The sequence below is a fragment of the Ascaphus truei genome, chromosome 4 (assembly GCF_040206685.1).
Source record: "Ascaphus truei isolate aAscTru1 chromosome 4, aAscTru1.hap1, whole genome shotgun sequence".
Lineage (NCBI taxonomy): Eukaryota > Metazoa > Chordata > Amphibia > Anura > Ascaphidae > Ascaphus > Ascaphus truei.
Window position 1 is genome coordinate 225167245 of NC_134486.1, and position 19157 is coordinate 225186401.

Below are 19157 nucleotides of genomic sequence, written 5' to 3' on the forward strand. Positions count from 1 at the left end.
TACCCAGTGTATACCTCCCAATCATTCCTTTATACAACACTTGGGGGCTTATTCTATATATGCTGAAGCATCTCATCAGTCTGTCTTCCATTAAAATTCATATAGAAAATAGATGCAATGCTGCACACCTAAAAGAATAAAAATACCTACACTTACCGGTGCTCTTGGTTCAAGGAATACCTGTCTGGAGAAGCCATGGTTAGAGTAAAGACCATGATCCAAGGCACTGCGTATTATCTTATATTCAATTTATTTAGTCATGGAGAAACGCAACGTTTCGACCACTATGTGGTCTTTTTCAAGTGAAATGACATACCAATCAAGCAAAAGTGTCCAACATAAATACCTCCAAATACAGGTGAAAAGCATCAAAATCACCAAAGACCATCCCACAGGGATCCTCCTCTGTCTTTCCTCTTCTTCCGTGTTCCGACGGGTGCTGGTGCACGTAGGGCCCTGCACCGGTGCGGGTGACGTCATTGCGTCGTCGCGTCATCCGTCCTCGGCTCCAATTCGTCCTGAAGTCCCGCGATGATTCCTCGTTCGTGACGTCATCATAGGTTGAGGAATATGGTCCCCGGGTTGTGCATTGTGGTCCACACTATCCATCTTAGTGCAGGCGCAGAAATCCACTGCTGGGCTGCTTGCCCTCCGTTCTCATCTTGCGTGGAACGATACCTCCCAGCCATTTTACCTAGTAACCCTACCAAGAGCTGCTAGCACCAATGTTAGGTAACATTAACAATTAAATATACCCATGAGGAGAAACTAAACAGATAATAAGTTCACAGGATGAGGCGAAAAGCCACAATCACACAGCCTTATAGTAAAAACGCAAATTATACTTAGGGTTACTATATTTCAGCTACCAAAAAAGAGAACACACTAGGTTGTTATTGATTACTGTTATTTTATCAGAGTACAATAGCTATGCCGGTACTTCCCCAAAAAGGGGAAACTTTGCTCTAGGATAGGTCCTGAGTTATTTACCCTATGGGTGAAATGTTATGAAGCCCTCATCTCGTCTCACTCTTGGCTGGGTTTAGTGTTTTTCGACTCAAAGATACCTTTTTAAAGTGTAAAGGAATCTTTTTTAGAACCTGCTTGGTTCAAAGGTACCTTTTAAAAGTAAAATGCAACACAAATTGTTAGATAGAGAAGTTTATGCCGCCTCAGACCTGGAAGAGTTTTTTATGCTAGTAAAAGCAAAGAATGATGTACGAAGGTGCAGCATTGTACTGTATATATGAAAAATAGTAGGTGCATCATATAACTCCTCCGTTACACTTCATATTGAAATCTCCAAATTACAAGCTGACACATACTGTACTGAGCAAAGCATATTGATACTATGGAGGTTATTCATTAAAGTATGATTGTGCCATGCGGTCACAATTCCACAGAAACACCAATTGAATTGAATGGAAGTTCCATGCAGCACTACCCAATCACCACTGTCACTGAAGACCAATACTTTTAACACCTTTACCTTCCGGGATCAATTCACTAGGCAGGTGTAACGGACGTGCTCACCACAAACCTGGACCGGACCGCGGGGCTGAGGTGGGGAAAGATATACACCGACCTGAGAAAACGAAGCCTGATCCGGGTTGCGAATTCCGTGGTCGTACGTAGCAGGGTCGGGACTGGAGAAGGCAGGATAATCCGTGGACAAGCCGGGGTCAGGATAGAAGAAGGCTGGGTAAACAATATCCATGCTGGGGTTTGGCAACAGGACGCTAGGGAGCAGATTTGCAGCAGGGAGCAGATTTGCAGCAGGTAACAACGATGCAGGCCTCTACAAGGAGAAATGCAGCAGGTATCCGGAAGCACCGATGCAGGCCTCTGCAGGAGAGAATAGGGGATCCGGTGCGTCAGCACAGAACAGCACCCCCTAGCCGGGTACAGCTGTGAGTAGTGGAGACCACCGGGAGGAGGAGATTGCAGCAGGTAACAACGATGCAGGCCTCTACAAGGAGAATATGCAGCAGGTATCCGGAAGCACCGATGTAGGCCTCTGCAGGAGAGAATAGGGGATCCAGTGCGTCAGCACATAACAGCACCCCCTAGCCGGGTACAGCTGAGAGTAGTGGAGACCACTGGGAGCAGGAGATAGCAGCAGGTAACAACGATGCAGGCCTCTACAAGGAGAATATGCAGCAGGTATCCGGAAGCACCGATGTAGGCCTCTGCAGGAGAGAATAGGGGATCCAGTGCGTCAGCACATAACAGCACCCCCTAGCCGGGTACAGCTGAGAGTAGTGGAGACCACTGGGAGCAGGAGATAGCAGCAGGTAACAACGATGCAGGCCTCTACAAGGAGAATATGCAGCAGGTATCCGGAAGCACCGATGTAGGCCTCTGCAGGAGAGAATAGGGGATCCAGTGCGTAAGCACATAACAGCACCCCCTAGCCGGGTACAGCTGAGAGTAGTGGAGACCACTGGGAGCAGGAGATAGCAGCAGGTAACAACGATGCAGGCCTCTACAAGGAGAATATGCAGCAGGTATCTGGAAGCACCGATGTAGGCCTCTGCAGGAGAGAAAACAGAACAGGTACTGCAGACAGGACAGAAACACTAAGGCTTCAGTGTAACCGCGGCCGCGCGGTGGAGTCTGCCAGTAACTGAGAACTAAGACAGAAGGCCAGGCAGGCCCAACACAGGCTGTGGCAAACACAGTTACTAGAAAGTCTATGACCAGCAACTTCCTGGTGGGCGGGGCAGGAGTTAAGTAGAACAGACAGCCAATGAGAGAGAGCTGCACAGGCGGCAGCATGAAGCAGGCTGCAGTTCAAGAGCAGAAGCAGGTGATTCTGATTGCAGGTACAAGGGAAGGTTTTCCTAGAAGCTGCAAGGTTCTGTAAGGACAAGGTTTCAGCAAAACCCAGGAGCGGATTCCTTACAGCAGGACACAGTAGTGGAATAAAATGGGGTTTGTTCTGGTAAAACCAGCAGGCATACACTGGCGACACACTTTATTCGAGCTCGGCTAGTCCCACGAATTCGGGTATACCCGGGTGTATTGAGGTTTGTGACTGTTTTCTGCCCGAGTGCATTGGGTTATTTTCCAGGCAGGGATTGAAGCATTTTATTCCCGCTGGCTGCAATACTGCACAGTATATATATATATACTGCATTACAATTCATGAATTTATGCCATCTGGTAGACACGCGAAGCATTGCAGCCTATTAAATCCTAATCATTATCATTTAACAGATCAGCCGCCCGTCAGCCAGGCATGAACCCAGGCTGGGAAGGCAAACGCAACGGGGCTTGTCAGAGGTGAGGAGCGGCGCATTCCAGGTATCTGCCAGGTACATACTGGGTATTTGCTCGAATAAAGTGTGTCGGTGCAGTACAATGGAAGACAAAATACAGGGAATACACGCTTAACTGGGATCTGGGGGGAGATTTTAGCCTCACTAGGTGCAGTGCGCCTGCTTCAGGAAGGCTTACCCGGTCTGCTCCACGTCCAGGAACACCACGGTACTATCAACCGGATAGATACCTGGTTTACCCCACTGACCGGGTCCTTGTTCGTATCAGACCTTGGTCGTGTCCCTAGCACTTGTCCTCAGCCTGGCTAGGCTTCACCTCAGTGCCTAGTGCTTTGCTATTGTGAGCAAAGCACCTTTGAAAAGCCTGCCTTTGGTTCATCGGACCAAGCCTAGGAATAAACAAGATGCATAGGACTCACGGACGTGGAGGCGAGCGGTGGATGTTGAGCGGGTGGTGAGACTGCAGCTCACTCAGTTCATGGACACCACTTTTTCACACATGCCCATATTGATTTCACCGGATGTAAGCCTTGGATTGTAAGGTTATCGTGTTATAGACCTCTATGTTTCTATCTACACCAAGGGTGGGGAACGTCAGGCCCGAGGGCCGTATAAGGCCCTCGAAATCATTTGGTCTGGCCCTGCTGAGGCAACTGCTATAACCGGGGTCGCGCTAATTTTTAAAAAAATGGCCGCCGCGCGCCCGATCGGGATGAGGTGGTGTGAGGCGCCGGCAGCCCTACACGATCCCCAGCAGCCACCGTACTAGCCCCAGCAGTCACCGTACTTCCCCCGCACTCCCCCCGCAGCATTCCCCGCACTTCCCCCATGCTTCTCCAGCAGTTCCCTCCGCACTTACCCCAGCATCTGCCCTACACGATCCCACCAGCAGCAGCAGCAACTACCAGAGGTAGGGGGGCGGGGTTCTGTGTGCCTACATGTCTGCTGTGTGCCTGCCGTGTGCCTGTCTGTGTCTGTATGGCCCGCAAACGATGTTATAAATATCCAAATGGCCCTTGGCAGAAAAAAGGTTCCCCACCCCTGATCTACACTATTGCTGTGTTTCTCTCTTTACATGAGCACATCACCCACTTCATATCAAGATTGCCACAGATTTGGATTTTGCTTTATATATCCCTCCTACATTGTGAGTAGGACTATTGGAGGGTACTTTATTATTATATTTTTCACCATTCACTTACGATACTACTCGATATAGTATTTCTTTATTTTTGTACAGTCCCCCGCTACCCTTACATTTGGAGAGTATGATGTGGAGAAGACTTCAGGAACAGTCTTAAAAGGGTTGAGTGGAGGTGTACCTTTTTTGCTTTTATCACTTGTTGCACATTGTTGTGAGCATTTTGAGTGCCACCTACTGTTTTTGTTGCTAATCGAATTACCAGGGCTGCCTTCATAGAAATGAATACACAGTTTGACCACATGTATTTCTCTAACTTGGGCTCGGAGATTTAGATGATAAAACCTAGCTTTGCTGATGGAGAAAACAATATTTCATAGGGGAAATATAGGGGTATTACGCCTGATTTGCGGGTAAAATTATGGGACAACTGGTAATGTTGCCCCAAAACATTTTACATACATTTTAATATTTTTTGCCCCCCCAGTATCCACTATTAATGTCCCGTTCCCGAAGTCCCAGTTTTGATGGATAACAGGTACAAAACACACACATTGTAATTTTATGGGGTAACCAGCTGGGCTTCACCTTTATTATGAAGTTTGGCTACCCCACCATCACAACCACTATCACAATTTAATGAATCCCCAAAGAACCCTATAAGAACATGTAACTCTATAATCAGTAATTACATATAACTTACCTTCTTCTTCTTCTTTTTCATTAGGTGGACGGTTTATCACAGCAAGACCCAATTTATTCAACCATCTGAAAAAAAAAACGTAAAAAAGACTTTAACAACTTATAGTGAATAGTTGGAATACTACAATATGGCATCTTAGAATAAAGGTTAAAGCTATTGTATGACTGAGTACAATTTCAAGAATAACAATAAAACACATAAATCAATTATTTGGATGGATCATATTTCACTTAGAACACAAATGACAATAGAATTCTGCAAAAATATTGCAACCCTACTGTAATGAGTGGTGACGTGGATAGTACAGATGTATAGTGCACAAGCAGCCCCAAGCCCAATTGCCTCTCTTGGGATATTCTTAATGATTGTCAACTTACTGGTTTCCTAAATAATGTCTTCTGATGTAGACCCCAACCATATCTCCCAGTAACCCTACCAAGAGCTACTAGAACCAAGGTCCCTTAAGTAACATTAACAATTAAATACACGCACGAGAAACCAGACAGATAACAAATTCCCAGGATGAGGAGAGAAACAATCACTTAGCCTTATAGATAACAAGCTCACAAACATCCTTGTGAAAGGCACGTTGCTGAGTAAAATACTCAAAAATTGTTGTTTCCTAGAGAGTTCACCCATCCGTCACCATATTTGATTAAAGCGTTCCTGGATCCACTTCTGGCATCTGGCATCTTTGGCAATCAAAAACCCAGGTGTTTCATAGCCGTAGACATCGCTGTCAGGTGGTACATCTCTACGCTCTGCTACACACTCACCAAAGCACAGCGGGAGATAATATCCATTGATGTATTACGGGAGCAGGGTAAAGGAGTCCCGTCTCACTGCATCCGATATGTAAAGGGACTCCTCCTTTACCCTGCTCCCATAATGCAGTAATAATAATAATAATAATAATGATATATAAATATATATATGTATATATAAACAAACACAAAAGAAAAAATATGGCGCCAACCTAAACCCACTATATGTATACAAAACAAACAATGATGAAAACTATATTGTACAGGACTATTACACAAAAATAAAAAATGACAAGTAAAGAATATATAAAAAAATATATAAACTGTGTAATAAAATATTAATTTGAAAATAAAAAATAAAGTTCAGATCAAATACAAATCCAAATGTAAGTCCAAATGCTATCCAATAGTCTCTGCAGCCCGAATATAGGGAACACAACTTCCTTGAAGATATCTAAAAAGACAGACAAAAAACAGGCGCAGGGAGTGCCTTGCGGACGTGATACTGTCAAGTTTTAGTTTTAGTACAGACTCCCTACTCTACTTACGGGACTGTTTATATTGTGTTATATATACTGATCCCAGCCGGCCACTTGCTATTTCTGCGGGGACTGCTACCATTCATATGGTGAATCCTGTGACGTCATTGAGTTCTCGCGGGATTTGGATCCGAGACTCACTGCAGTGACGTTGAACATGGATTAGGGCGGCGTTCCTTACCTTCTCCGGTACACGGAGTACACTGTTGAGGTTGCTGCAATCCCTCTACACCGGACGACTTCACCGGAGTCACCTGGTTACCTGGTTCCTGCTTCTGGCTGGCGATTGAGTATAACTCATAACTGCTTTAATTCCGTTTTGTTTGTGAGTGTGTTTTTTAAACCATCTACTACATAAATATTTTGTTATACTTTTTTACGCTATGAGTGCGCCTGTTTTTTGTCTGACTTTGATTTATATATATATATATATATAAATCAGTTTATTACTGTGGGAATCCTACTTTCTAGTGTTGATTGGATAATTCTTCTATGAGAACTACATTGATTGCCATGGGAACTAGCTTATTCAAAAAAAATGCTACATTGTTGGTAATATTGAGCCTGGATGATTGCCGTGGGAATTAATCAATTAATGTAGATTTGTTCTTGAAGTATAATAAGACTTTATCTTACTGCTTTCACATGTATTATGTACAGTTCATTGGTATGCACTTTACATTATGTTTTTTGCCAACATGTTGCTTTTTCTTCTACAATATTTACATGTACACAATTTTCTGTTGGTGCCAGTTTTGCTGCCGTGCCCCTGTCCATTCCTATTTTTATCTGTCACATACTGTCACATAACACATAACAGTCACTTACTAGTTGTTGCCTAGCAACACTTACTGTACCTCTCCTCCTTACTGGAAAATATTTATGCATTAATGGAGAGATAGGGCTTCATAAAGGCAGTACTAAAAATACATTCCGATTCAGGTTACTGAGATTCATCTTCACAATTCCAAAGTGAAGGATTATATTTTAGTTGTATAAAAAAAATCAGATGCTGATGAAGGGAACAGAAGTCCTTCAGAGATTACATTTGATAAAACTTTTCTAACAATTCGTGGATCCAGCATTGAGACGCCGGTATCAGCAGAAGGTGAGCACCAAAGGAAATACTCTTTACTTTCTATTATTAGCATTGGTGTGCCACTTATACCGACCTTTTTTCAACAGTAAGAGAAGTAAAATACCAAGTTGTACAGATGCAGCGGCCGTTATTTGAACAAATCACGGCACCGTTTTCGTGTGCGCTGCTGAACTCCACACGGCATTATTGCGGCCAATCGCCCCAGGCACACGTGTTTATCGCGGTTGCTTTGTTTGAATTTCATGGATTCTGTTTCTTTGTGTGCAATTAAATGAATGAATTGTAATGTGTACAGTACTGTGCTACTGTGTCAATTTCAGTGTTTAACACTAAAATGCCATTTTCTGCACTCGCGTCTTAAGGCGGGAAGGGCGGTACGGTTGGAAGAAATCCCGCGCCTGGTGGGGGGGTGGAGGTTTGGGCCTAGGGGGGGGGGAAAGGTATGGGCCGGGGTGGGAGGAAACATATGGGTCTGGGGAGGGGGAGAGAAGGGGTAAAAAGTTATGGGCTGTGGAGGGGGGAGTAGGGGGGGAAAGATATGGGCCTGGGGAGGGGGGATAAGGGGAAAACAATATGGGCCTGTGGAAGGGAGAGAAGGGAAACAAAGGTATGGGCCTAGGGAGGACTTGGAGACAAGGTATGGGCCTAGGGAGAGGGGGATGGGAGGTATGGGCATGGGAAGGGGGGAGGGGGGTAGATGGAGAAAAAAGATATAGGCCTTGGGAGGGAGGGAGAAGGGGGAAAAAGTTATGGGCCAGGAGAAGGGGGAGAAGGGGAACAAAGGTATGGGCCTGGGGGGGGGGGAGAAGGGGAACAAATGTATGGGCCATGGGGGGGGGGAACAAAGCTATGGGCCTGGGGAGGGGGGAAAAGGTATGAGGCGAGGGGGAGGGGAGGGGATGGTATTGGCCATGGAGGGTAAGGTGTATAGGACTAGGAACCAGAGGGAGATTACCTTGATGGCAGACCTGCAGGGGCTGCAGGCGGCCCATGGAGGGGGCACTTCAGACGGCCTTGGTGCCACCACCAGCCCATGGAGACACGGAGGATGCAGGTAGGATTGGGACACACAGACACAGGGACACAGACACACACACCTGTATAAGCAGCTGCACAGCCAGAAAGATTAAAAAAACAATTCACGCCTGTACAGTTGCTTATATCAGCTAGCCCCGTCCATGAGAAAGGCCCTGATTGGTTCTCCTAATCGACACTTAGCGTGTCAGCGTGTTTTTTTTTCTGGCAGGGGGCTGGTATCCCTCTGCTTTGTTCAAATCTCCTGATCACGTGGGCTGTGACGCGGGGCAATTTAAACATTGTCGCTGTGATACTGGCCCCCCATAATGGAGTCTGTAACTTGGTAAGCAGGGGGTCCACGGGCCCTAAATCAATGTGGCTCAGCTCCGGAGACCCCTTGCTACAATACTGTATTATTAAAATTAATAATAGCCCCACGGTCACACAGGGAGAGGGACTTATTCAGTCTCTATCTTACTGCATGCCTCTTCCAGACAGTTGGAACCCGCTAGAATTCACACTGTGCGAGTCCCATTCAAACGCAGGGATCCCCGCTGTGTTAATATGATGGGCCATTACAGCCTGCTATGGACCATCTCGCAAGTGACCGCAAGATGGTCACGGATTTTCTTTGGTAAGCAGTTGACAACCAGCAGTTGAACCTGTACCATCTGTCACGGACAGCACTTTTGTGAGCACATGACTTAGATATGCCACCAAGGTTAAAAGACACGGCAACTCTATCCAAACTCCTCTCTTTGGATTTTAAAAGTCTGACGCAATATATATAAGAAATCTCAACACTTCTTAATCTCTCCAATACTTAGATACATGTGAGTCATATCAATAGGTTCAGGCGAGTTTGCTGAATGTAACAATACTAATTTTGACCGGCTTGCTCCTAAATTTGAGTGACAAATGGATATCTTTCCCTTGTCACCTCCTAAACCTCAAGTGTTTGGTTTATAGCATGCATTTCCTTGCAACGATTACAAATATCTAAACTTTATTCTTCAGAATAAATGTCATCCCATGGTATCCTTTATTTCATATAGCCCTCAGACTAAGTGGTGACCTGTTTGACACCTCTCTCTGTGATGCACAGGGGATATTTCAAGAATGTACTGTAAGGATTTCTTTGAGGCTGACAGACAATAATCTGGCTATCGTCCACAGCCTTCCAAACTATACATTTTTTTTACTTTTAGTGGGGCATCAATGATAGCCCCCCAATTAAGCCCTTATTCTAGATCAACACAGACGCAGAAATGGTGTTGATCCATCATAAAAACCATTCTTGTATTTTTAGTACAATTTATAACAAACGTTGACCCCTGAAGTACCAGATTGATTAAAATACTTAATATATCATATTATCATGACACGCGGTATACCAGTATACCATGATAATATCATCTCCTGGTGTGCCGATATGGGAAATGATCTATTGTCGCAGTATTACGGGATGCCAGTGGTCAGCTTTGAAGCTGCTGCTGTGAAGTCTCACTGCCTCTTGCTCCCCAGTCCTCCCCCTCCCTTCCTTCTTCTGATTGCTGACTCAGAGGGAGGGGGAGGAGCCTTCAGGCAGCATGGGGAGTTAACCCCTTCATCCCCATACTCCCCTGGGGCACTTAACCCTCCCATCTTTCCCCATTGCTTGGAGCACTTAACCCTTCCATTGCCCCCTTTCCTGGGGCATGTAATCCTTCCTTTTATCCCCTGGGGAACTTAACCCCACCATCTCCTCCCTTGGGACAGTTAACCCTTCCACTTGCCTCACTGGGGCACTTGACCCTTTCATTCCCTGCCCCCTGGGGCATTAACCCTTCTATCTACTTATCTTGGGGCACTTAACTCCTTCCCCCTATAAGGAACTTAACCCCGCTATCTAAACCTTTGGAAACCTAACCCCTCCACCTCCCTCTGGACATGTAACGCTTCCATCTCCCCCTCCCCAGGGCACTTAACCTTTCCATCCTCCCTGGGGAACTTTATACTTCCATTCCCCTCCCCCCCCCCCCCCCGCAGCACATAACCCTTCCCTCTCCCCAAATCTGGGTCAATTAACCCCTCCATCCCCGCCCCCTCTGGTGAACATAACCCCTTCACCACCACCCTCTGGACACGTAACTCTTCCATCTCCACCACGGGATACTTAACCTCCTTTGGGGCACGTAACCCCTCCATCCCCACCTTTTCCCTTGTACTCAAGCCCATGTTTAAAATGAATTAAAACTGATTTTTTTGAAAATGTATAAAAAGAAAACACATTTTATTAAGAATTGTTAAAAAAAATCTGTCTTACAAATTTTTTACATTTGATCAATTAAATGTGTTTTTATATGGAGGGAGAGTGATGGGATGAGGGGAGGATGAATGAGGGGGTCTTTAGGTTGATGGGAGCAGTGTAGGTGAGAAAATGTGCGGAAATAAAAGGGGTTTGGAAATTAAGGGCAATTTGCTATATAGTAAATCTAAAAACAATTATTTATTTTGAGAACACATTTTATTTAGATGAACTAGCACATTTTCGGATATTTTTTAAATCAAATATTTATCATGATATATATCGTTATCTCGATACATTTATTTATATTGTTATTGTGGGAGTTTTTTTATTATCGACCACCTAGAGCAGAAAAAGGTGATGAACAAAGATGCATCCCGAAACTTCCTCGATCCACTGTACAAATCAGAAGCTGAGACACAATAAGCAAAAAATACCTTCAGATAAATTGAGACGCTCCACTATGACCTCCATACACCAATGTTACAGTAAAAATGGCATTTGCATCCAGCGTCGCAGACAGCTTTCTCAGGACCTTGCACTAGTTTTCACTGCCCCTTTCCCCCAGTGTCAGAAGCCATGTGAAACCCAATCTCTCACATCCCCATCTCTCGCCCCCACCTCTCTGTCGCCCCCACCTCTTTCCCTCTCCCGTCCCTACCTCTCTTCTCACCCCCACCCCCTCTCCCTCGCCTCCACCTCTCTCCCTATCTCACCCCCAACTCCAATCCTAACACAATAATTTCCCATTCTCCAAACCTAACACTATAATCCCGCCATATCCAAACCTAGCACAATAACACTCTATCCAATTCTAACACAATTATCCCCATTCCTAACACAATAACCACCTTTTATTAAACAATAACCTTCCCTTTCATAACACAATAACCCCCATTCTAACACAATAATCCCCCCATTTTAACACAACACCCCATCCTAACACAATAACCCCCAACACCCTAACAGAACCCCTTAATTTCTAACACAACAACCCCCATCCTAACACTATAAACCCCCATCCAAAGATCCTAACACACGAACCCCCATCCTAACACATTAACCCCCATACTAAAACAATAACCCCCCTTACCAACACAATGTCTCCCATCCAAATACAGTAACTGACCTATCCTACGGAAATAACGCCCCCATACTAACACAATAAATCCCCCCCCATCCTAACACAATAACAACCCACCACTCTAACACAATGACCCCCCCTTCATCCTATCGCAACTCCCGTCTCCCCCCCTCCCAATCCTAACACAGTAACATAAACACCCTTACCTGGGGGGGGAGACCTCCAGTGCCGCACCGATTCAGAAGTTAGGCCCAACTTCCGGTGCAAGCACGGGGGCAGGGATTACACCCGAGGCAGAGCACCGGCAGCATGAGTGTGAGGCCCGCTGCATGGGAGGAGAGCTGAGGCCCACCAGCCAGATGCCGATGTTGGGCCTGACCTCTGGCCGGTCCCAACTTTCAGAGCCGGCCAGATGGTACCAAAGCAGCGAAGGACCAGGACAACTCTCCCCACCCCCTGTCGGCGGCCCTGTTTTCATCGCTCAGTACCAGTTTCCATTAAGGATAAAGGCCCATATTTACTGAGCATTGCTTTTCCATAAAATGGTGTCCTAGTGCACCACCTAGTACAATATGGGCCACAATATTTGATATTTTTTCTCACAAAAGAAATTGCTTTTTCCAATTTTTCTACAAATTCCATAACAACATTACTACCTAATTACAGGTCAACAGATTGGTAATTATTACGTTTTAATTTTGTATTTCAATTTGCTGGTCTTTTATTAACTTTAGCATAATATTGTAAGATCATTATCATTATCACTCCGCCTAGAGTTAATTGGCAGTTATGTAAAATCTCAACTGATTACAAAAATGATGACGGGTGAAATATTAATATGATACTATATTGTTTTTCAAAAGCAGGATATTTGGGGGATTTTATTTATGTGAATTTTTCGAATATTGAGCAGAGAAAGATGTGTCCTAAAAATAGGCGACACTCCAGTTAAGAAAAAAAAATTGTGTGTGTGCTTATCACACGCATTTTAAGTGAAACTTCTTTGTCTTTTGTCACTATTTTGTCACAGAAACTTTATTTGTAACTGTGATGTTTTTAATTAATAATCAAAACACAGAGATGTATGACAGAATGTGTTTTAGCTATTTGCACTTCTATATTTATAGTAGCTGAATTCCTTGTGTGTGTGTGTCACTCATTGTGTTTGTGTGTGTGTGAGAGAGGGGGGAGAGAGGTGGAGAGAGGGGATCGGTGGGTGCAGTAGAGGGGGAGAGGGGATCGGTGCATGCAGTAGAGGGGGAGAAGGGATCGGTGGGGGCAGTAGAGGGGGAGCGGGGATCGGTGGGTGCAGTAAAGGGGGAGCGGGGATCGGTGGGTGCAGTAGAGGGGGAGCGGGGATCGGTGGGTGCAGTAGAGGGGGAGCGGGGATCGGTGCGTGCAGTAGAGGGGGAGCGGGGATCAGTGGGTGCAGTAGAGGGGGAGCGGGGAGCGGGGAGCGGTGCGTGCAGTAGAGGGGGAGAGGGGAGCGGTGCGTGCAGTAGAGGGGGAGAGGGGATCGGTGTGTGCAGTAGAGGGGGAGAGGGGATCGGTGGGTGCAGTTGAGGGGGGGAGGGGATCAGTGGGTGCAGTAGAGGGGGAGCGGGGATCGGTGCGTGCAGTAGAGGGGGAGCGGGGATCGGTGCGTGCAGTAGAGGGGGAGCGGGGATCGGTGCATGCAGTAGAGGGGGAGAGGGGAGCGGTGCGTGCAGTTGAGGGGGGAGGGGGATCAGTGGGTGCAGTAGAGGGGGAGAGGGGATCGGGGCGTGCAGTAGAGGGGGAGCGGGGATCGGTGGGTGCAGTTGAGGGGGGAGGGGATCAGTGGGTGCAGTAGAGGGGGAGAGAGGATCGGTGCGTGCAGTAGAGGGGGAGCGGGGATCGGTGCGTGCAGTAGAGGGGGAGAGGGGATCAGTGCGTGCAGTAGAGGGGGAGCGGGGATCGGTGCGTGCAGTAGAGGGGGAGCGGGGATCGGTGCGTGCAGTAGAGGGGGAGCGGGGATCGGTGGGTGCAGTTGCGGGGGGGAGGGGATCAGTGGGTGCAGTAGAGGGGGAGCGGGGATCGGTGGGTGCAGCTGAGGGGGGGAGGGGATCAGTGGGTGCAGTAGAGGGGGAGAGAGGATCGGTGCGTGCATTATAGGGGGAGCGGGGAGCGGGGGGTGCAGTTGAGGGGGAGAGGGGATCAGTGGGTGCAGTAGAGGGGGAGAGGGGATCAGTGCGTGCAGTAGAGGGGGAGCGGGGATCGGTGCGTGCAGTAGAGGGGGAGCGGGGATCGGTGGGTGCAGTAGAGGGGGAGAGGGGATCGGTGGGTGCAGTTGAGGGGGGGAAGGGATCAGTGGGTGCAGTAGAGGGGGAGAGGGGATCGGTGCGTGCAGTAGAGGGGAGAGGGGATCGGTGGGTGCAGTAGAGGGGGAGAGGGGATCGGTGCGTGCAGTAGAGGGGGAGCGGGGATCGGTGCGTGCAGTTGAGGGGGGGAGGGGATCAGTGGGTGCAGTAGAGGGGGAGAGGGGATCGGTGCGTGCAGTAGAGGGGAGCGGGGATCGGTGCGTGCAGTAGAGGGGGAGAGGGGATCGGTGCATGCAGTAGAGGGGGAGAGGGGATCGGTGGGTGCAGTTGAGGGGGGGAGGGGATCAGTGGGTGCAGTAGAGGGGGAGAGGGGATCGGTGTGTGCAGTAGAGGGGGAGAGGGGATCAGTGGGTGCAGTAGAGGGGGAGAGGGGATCGGTGGGTGAAGTAGAGGGGGAGAGGGGATCGGTGGGTGCAGTCAGGGCTGCCAACAGAGGGGGACAAAGGGCACTGGTGTCCCGGGCACTCGGCACTGGTCTCCCTGTCGGCAGCGCCGGAAGTCGTGCTTCCGGCGCAAGAGGAAGGCCCGGCGCGGGCGGAAGCAGCATTGTGGTTGTGACACAGGTGCCTGCAAGGGGCTGTCGGCAACTACTGTGATCAGCTGCCGGGCCCCCCGCAGCACCCCCCCCATCGCAGGACCGGATCCTCCCGCCTCCCCTCCGCAGGACCGACCCCCCCGCCCGCCACAGCACAGGGCCCCCTTGCAGGACCGGGTCCCTCGCCACAGCAAAGGGCCATCCCGCCGTAGCGCAGGGTCATCCTGCCACTCCCCCGCAGCACAAGGACGTCCCGCTGCCCCCCCCCCCATTCCCCGCTGCAAAATGCCGTCCCCCCCCCCCGGCTGCACCGGGCTGTCCCACCAGCCCCCGAAGCATCGGGGTCTCCCGCAGTCATCACCCCCGCTCCCCTACAGCACCACCGGCACGCCGCACCCCCCCCCTGCAGCCACACACCTGATCGATCATCTCCAAGGTAAGTCTGACTTATATATATTGGGGGGGGGTTGGGGTATTTTTTATATGTATTGGGGGGTTTGGGGTATTTTTTATATGTATTGGGGGGGTTGGGGTATTTTTTATATATGTATTAGGGGGGGTTGGAGTATTTTTTATATGTATTGGGGGGTTGGGGTATTTTTATATGTATTAGGGGGGGTTAGGGTATTTTTTATATGTATTGGGGGGGTTGGGGTATTTTTTATATGTATTAGGGGGGGTTGGGATATTTTTTATATGTATTAGGGGGGGTTCGGGTATTTTGTATATGTATTAGGGGGGGTTGGTGTATTTTGTATATGTATTAGGGGGGGTTGGTGAATTTTTTATATGTATTGGGGGGTTGGAGTATTTTTTATATGTATTGAGGGGGGTTGGGGTATTTTTTATATGTATTGGGGGGTTGGGGTATTTTCTATATGTATTGGGGGGTTGGGGTATTTTTTATATGTATTGGGGGGTTGGGGTATTTTTTATATATGTATTAGGGGGGGTTGGAGTATTTTTTATATATGTATTGGGGGGTTGGGGTATTTTTTATATGTATTGGGGGGGTTGGGGTACTTTTTATATATGTTTTAGGGGGGGTTGGGGTATTTTTTATATATGTATTAGGGTGGGTTGGAGTATTTTATATATGTATTGGGGGGGTTGGGGTATTTGTATATGTATTGTGGGGGGTTGGGTATTTTTATATGTATTAGGGGGGTTAGGGTATTTTGTATATGTATTGGGGGGGTTAGGTTATTTTTTGTATATGTATTAGGGGGGTGGGGTATTTTTGATATGTATTAGGGGGGGTTGGGGTATTTTTTATATGTATTGGGGGGGTTGGGGTCTTTTTTATATGTTTTGGGGGGGTTGGGGTATTTTTTTATATGTATTTGGGTGGGTTGGGGTATTTTCTATATGTATTGGGGGATTGGGGTATTTTTTATATGTATTGGGGGGGTTGGGGTATTTTTTATATGTATTGGGGGGGTTGGGGTAGTGTGTGTGTGTGTGTGTGTGTGTGTGTGTGTGTGTGTGTGTGTGTGTGTGTGTGTGTGTGTGTGTGTGTGTGTGTGTGTGTGTGTATGTATATATATGTATATATATATGTATATATATATATATATATATATATATATATATATATATATATATATATATATATATATATATATATATATGTTTAATATGTATTGGGTAGTTGGGGTGTATGCATTGTGTTTTTTTTTATGTATTTGGGGGTGGGCATTTTTTAAATGTATTTTGGGGCGGGAAGTTTTTTGCATTGGGGGTGGGAAGTTTTTTGGTATACTGTATATCTTGTGGGGGGAATTGTGTGGGGGGGGGAGGGAATGAGTGTGCGTGGGGTAATTGACGGAGGGAGAGGAGAGACGGTGTGAGTGAGGAAAAGAGGGTGTGAGTGAGGAAAAGACGGTGTAAGAGTGAGAAGTAGGGGAGAGAAATGCATGCAAGGCGGGAGAGTGAGAGGGAAGGGAGAGAAATATATGGGAAGGGGGAGGGGAAGAGAGGGGGCTCGTGAGGTGTGAAATGGGGGGGGGGTGCAGCGGGCAATACCGCCGGCACGGAGGGGGGGCCTGCTTAAAATGTTTGTCCCGGGCCCCACGATCTATGTTGGCGGCCCTGGGTGCAGTAAAGTGGGAGCGGGGATCGGTGGGTGCAGGAGAGGGGGAGCGGGGATCGTTGGGTGGAGTAGAGGGGGAGCGGGGATCAGTGGGTGCAGGAGAGGGGGTCAATGGGTGCAGGAGGGACAGAGGCGATCAGGGAATGAAGGAGGGAGCTGGCGGCTTACGGGGGGTGGTGGGAGGGTTAATTGACGTTCACGGGGGGCGGCGGGAGGGTTAATTGACGTTCACGGGGGGCGGCGGGAGGGTTAATTGACGTTCACGGGGGGCGGCGGGAGGGTTAATTGACGTTCATGGGGGGAGCGGGAGGGTTAATTGACGGTTCACGGGGGGGCGGGAGGGTTAATTGATGGTTCACGGGAGGGCGGGAGGGTTAATTGATGGCTCATGGGGGGGGGCGGCGGGAGGGTTAATTGACGTTCATGGGGGGGGTGGGGGGGTTAATTGACAGTTCACAGGGAGGGGGCCGGAGGGTTGCTTGTGTGTGTGTGTGTGTGTGTGTGTGTGTGTGTGTGTGTGTGTGTGTGTGTGTGTGTGTGTGTGTGTGTGTGTGTGTGTGTGTGTGTGTGTGTCCTGACTCCTGCTGCTGTAAGCTGGCAAAATTCAGTGGCAGTGAATGTTGCCGATGGCCTCTTCTGCCAGCAGTGACGTCACTTCCGTCACCACTGACTTCCGTTCCCCATCAACTCCATTCACTGCCACTGAATTTTTCTCATGTGGTAGGTGCCGCTAAAGAAGTTTCACTTCAAAATGTTTTGTATTTAATATACAGTATAAAGAAAGCCAAAATATCAATAAAATAAGAAGAATGCATACTGAGCAAAATACTTTATGGTTTGTTTGAGCAGCTACAGTATGTTCACTCTTCTGCATTTCTTTGCTGACCAAATGTCATTTGCTTTATTAACAACTCTACCTGGGAGAGAAACACTTAGGCAACAGCGGGAGGGTATGTTTAAAAGAAGTGTGATTCCAAAATGACATTTTCTTTTGAGCATGGATTTCTGAAATAAATATATGCATCACTATGTTATTATTTTTTTAATACCAAACGCACAATTATGTTAGGTAGGTAACCTTAGTAATCAATGGACTATTCAACAGTACTTTGCAAATAGAAATATAGATGAGCTTTACAGTAGCTTGGTTACCAACTCACACAGTTTTCCTGTGTAATTACGCATCTTTTGCTCCAAATACGAGGACACACTTGGAATGATAAGGTAGTTTTCCTGTGTTTTTCATTAAGTCTATGACCATCAGACACATAACTACAGTACTGTAAAACCCAGGGAGACCTGAGAGCAGGGGGTTGGGGGAGGGATGGGGGGGGGCGGAGGGCAGTCATCTGGCTTGGGCTGCTGTGGCCTCTGTTTCCAGCACGCCTCACGTCAATGCCCCCCGCCGGTTAACCCATGTCCCGGTCGACGCAGGAATTTTCACCTGCTCAGAAGTTGGGCCCAACTTCTGCATCTGCCTGCGTTGCCCCAGCTTCCCACCAAAGCAGGACTGGAGGCCTCGTCCTGTCCTGTCCAGTCCCACATTGCCCACAAGGAAAGGGGTCGGGATTGAGTGGCAGATGAGAATTGAGTGTGAAGAGGGGAGAGGGATAGAGTGTGAGGAAGGTGGGAATTGAGTGTTAGTGGAGGGGGGAGTTGGATTGAGTTAGAGAGAAGGGAGGAGCGTGACAGAGTTGGAGAAGATGGAGAGTGAAATAGGAGGGGGGATTGAGTGAGAGGGCATGGGATTGTTAGAGAGGAGGTGGAGACAGGGTTAAGCTGCGCTTACAGTGCCAGCGATGGTGCCGTCAAGGCAAAACAAATGCATTGTCACCGTCTCATGCGCTTATAGTGCACGTGAAAGCGACAAAGCAACGGAGCGACAGTGCTACCAGAAATCTGGTAGTCACTGTTATTTGAATTTTTTCGGCGACGGTCCCTCCTTGCGGCTAATCGGGAGCTCCTCTGTCCCTCTACCCTCCCCTTTAATGACGTCGCTGGCTTTGCCGACAGCAACGTGTCACACTTGCCTCTGATCCGCGCGGAGACCGACTCAGGGAAGCACCACGGGGCAGAGTCATGCGCCCACGCACTGCCAGGGCAGTGCAGGCGCAGCGGCGTGATGGCAGAGCTCCGCGAGACGCATCGCGCACGCGCACGGGTTGCTCGGCAACCAGGAAGCAGGAGAACGTGAGGGAGCTGCTGGAGCCTCCAACAGGCGGAGACTTGCTGAGTAAACCGCATGACGTCATCATGTCGCGACGCGCATCGCGCAC

General features: G+C 48.0%; 1 protein-coding gene across 8 annotated transcripts in view; it reads right to left on the reverse strand.

Annotated features, from left to right (window-relative positions):
* IPCEF1 (interaction protein for cytohesin exchange factors 1) overlaps positions 1-19157 on the reverse strand; it is a 246559-nt gene that overhangs the window by 26937 nt on the left and 200465 nt on the right. For all 8 annotated transcript variants that reach the window (XR_012801047.1, XM_075596933.1, XM_075596936.1 and 5 more), the window contains one exon: positions 5126-5190. Coding sequence is in view for 7 of the 8 variants with exons in the window: in XM_075596933.1 (XP_075453048.1) it covers positions 5126-5190 (65 nt within the window). In the remaining variant the exon portion in view is untranslated. The remainder of the gene's footprint in view (positions 1-5125; positions 5191-19157) is intronic.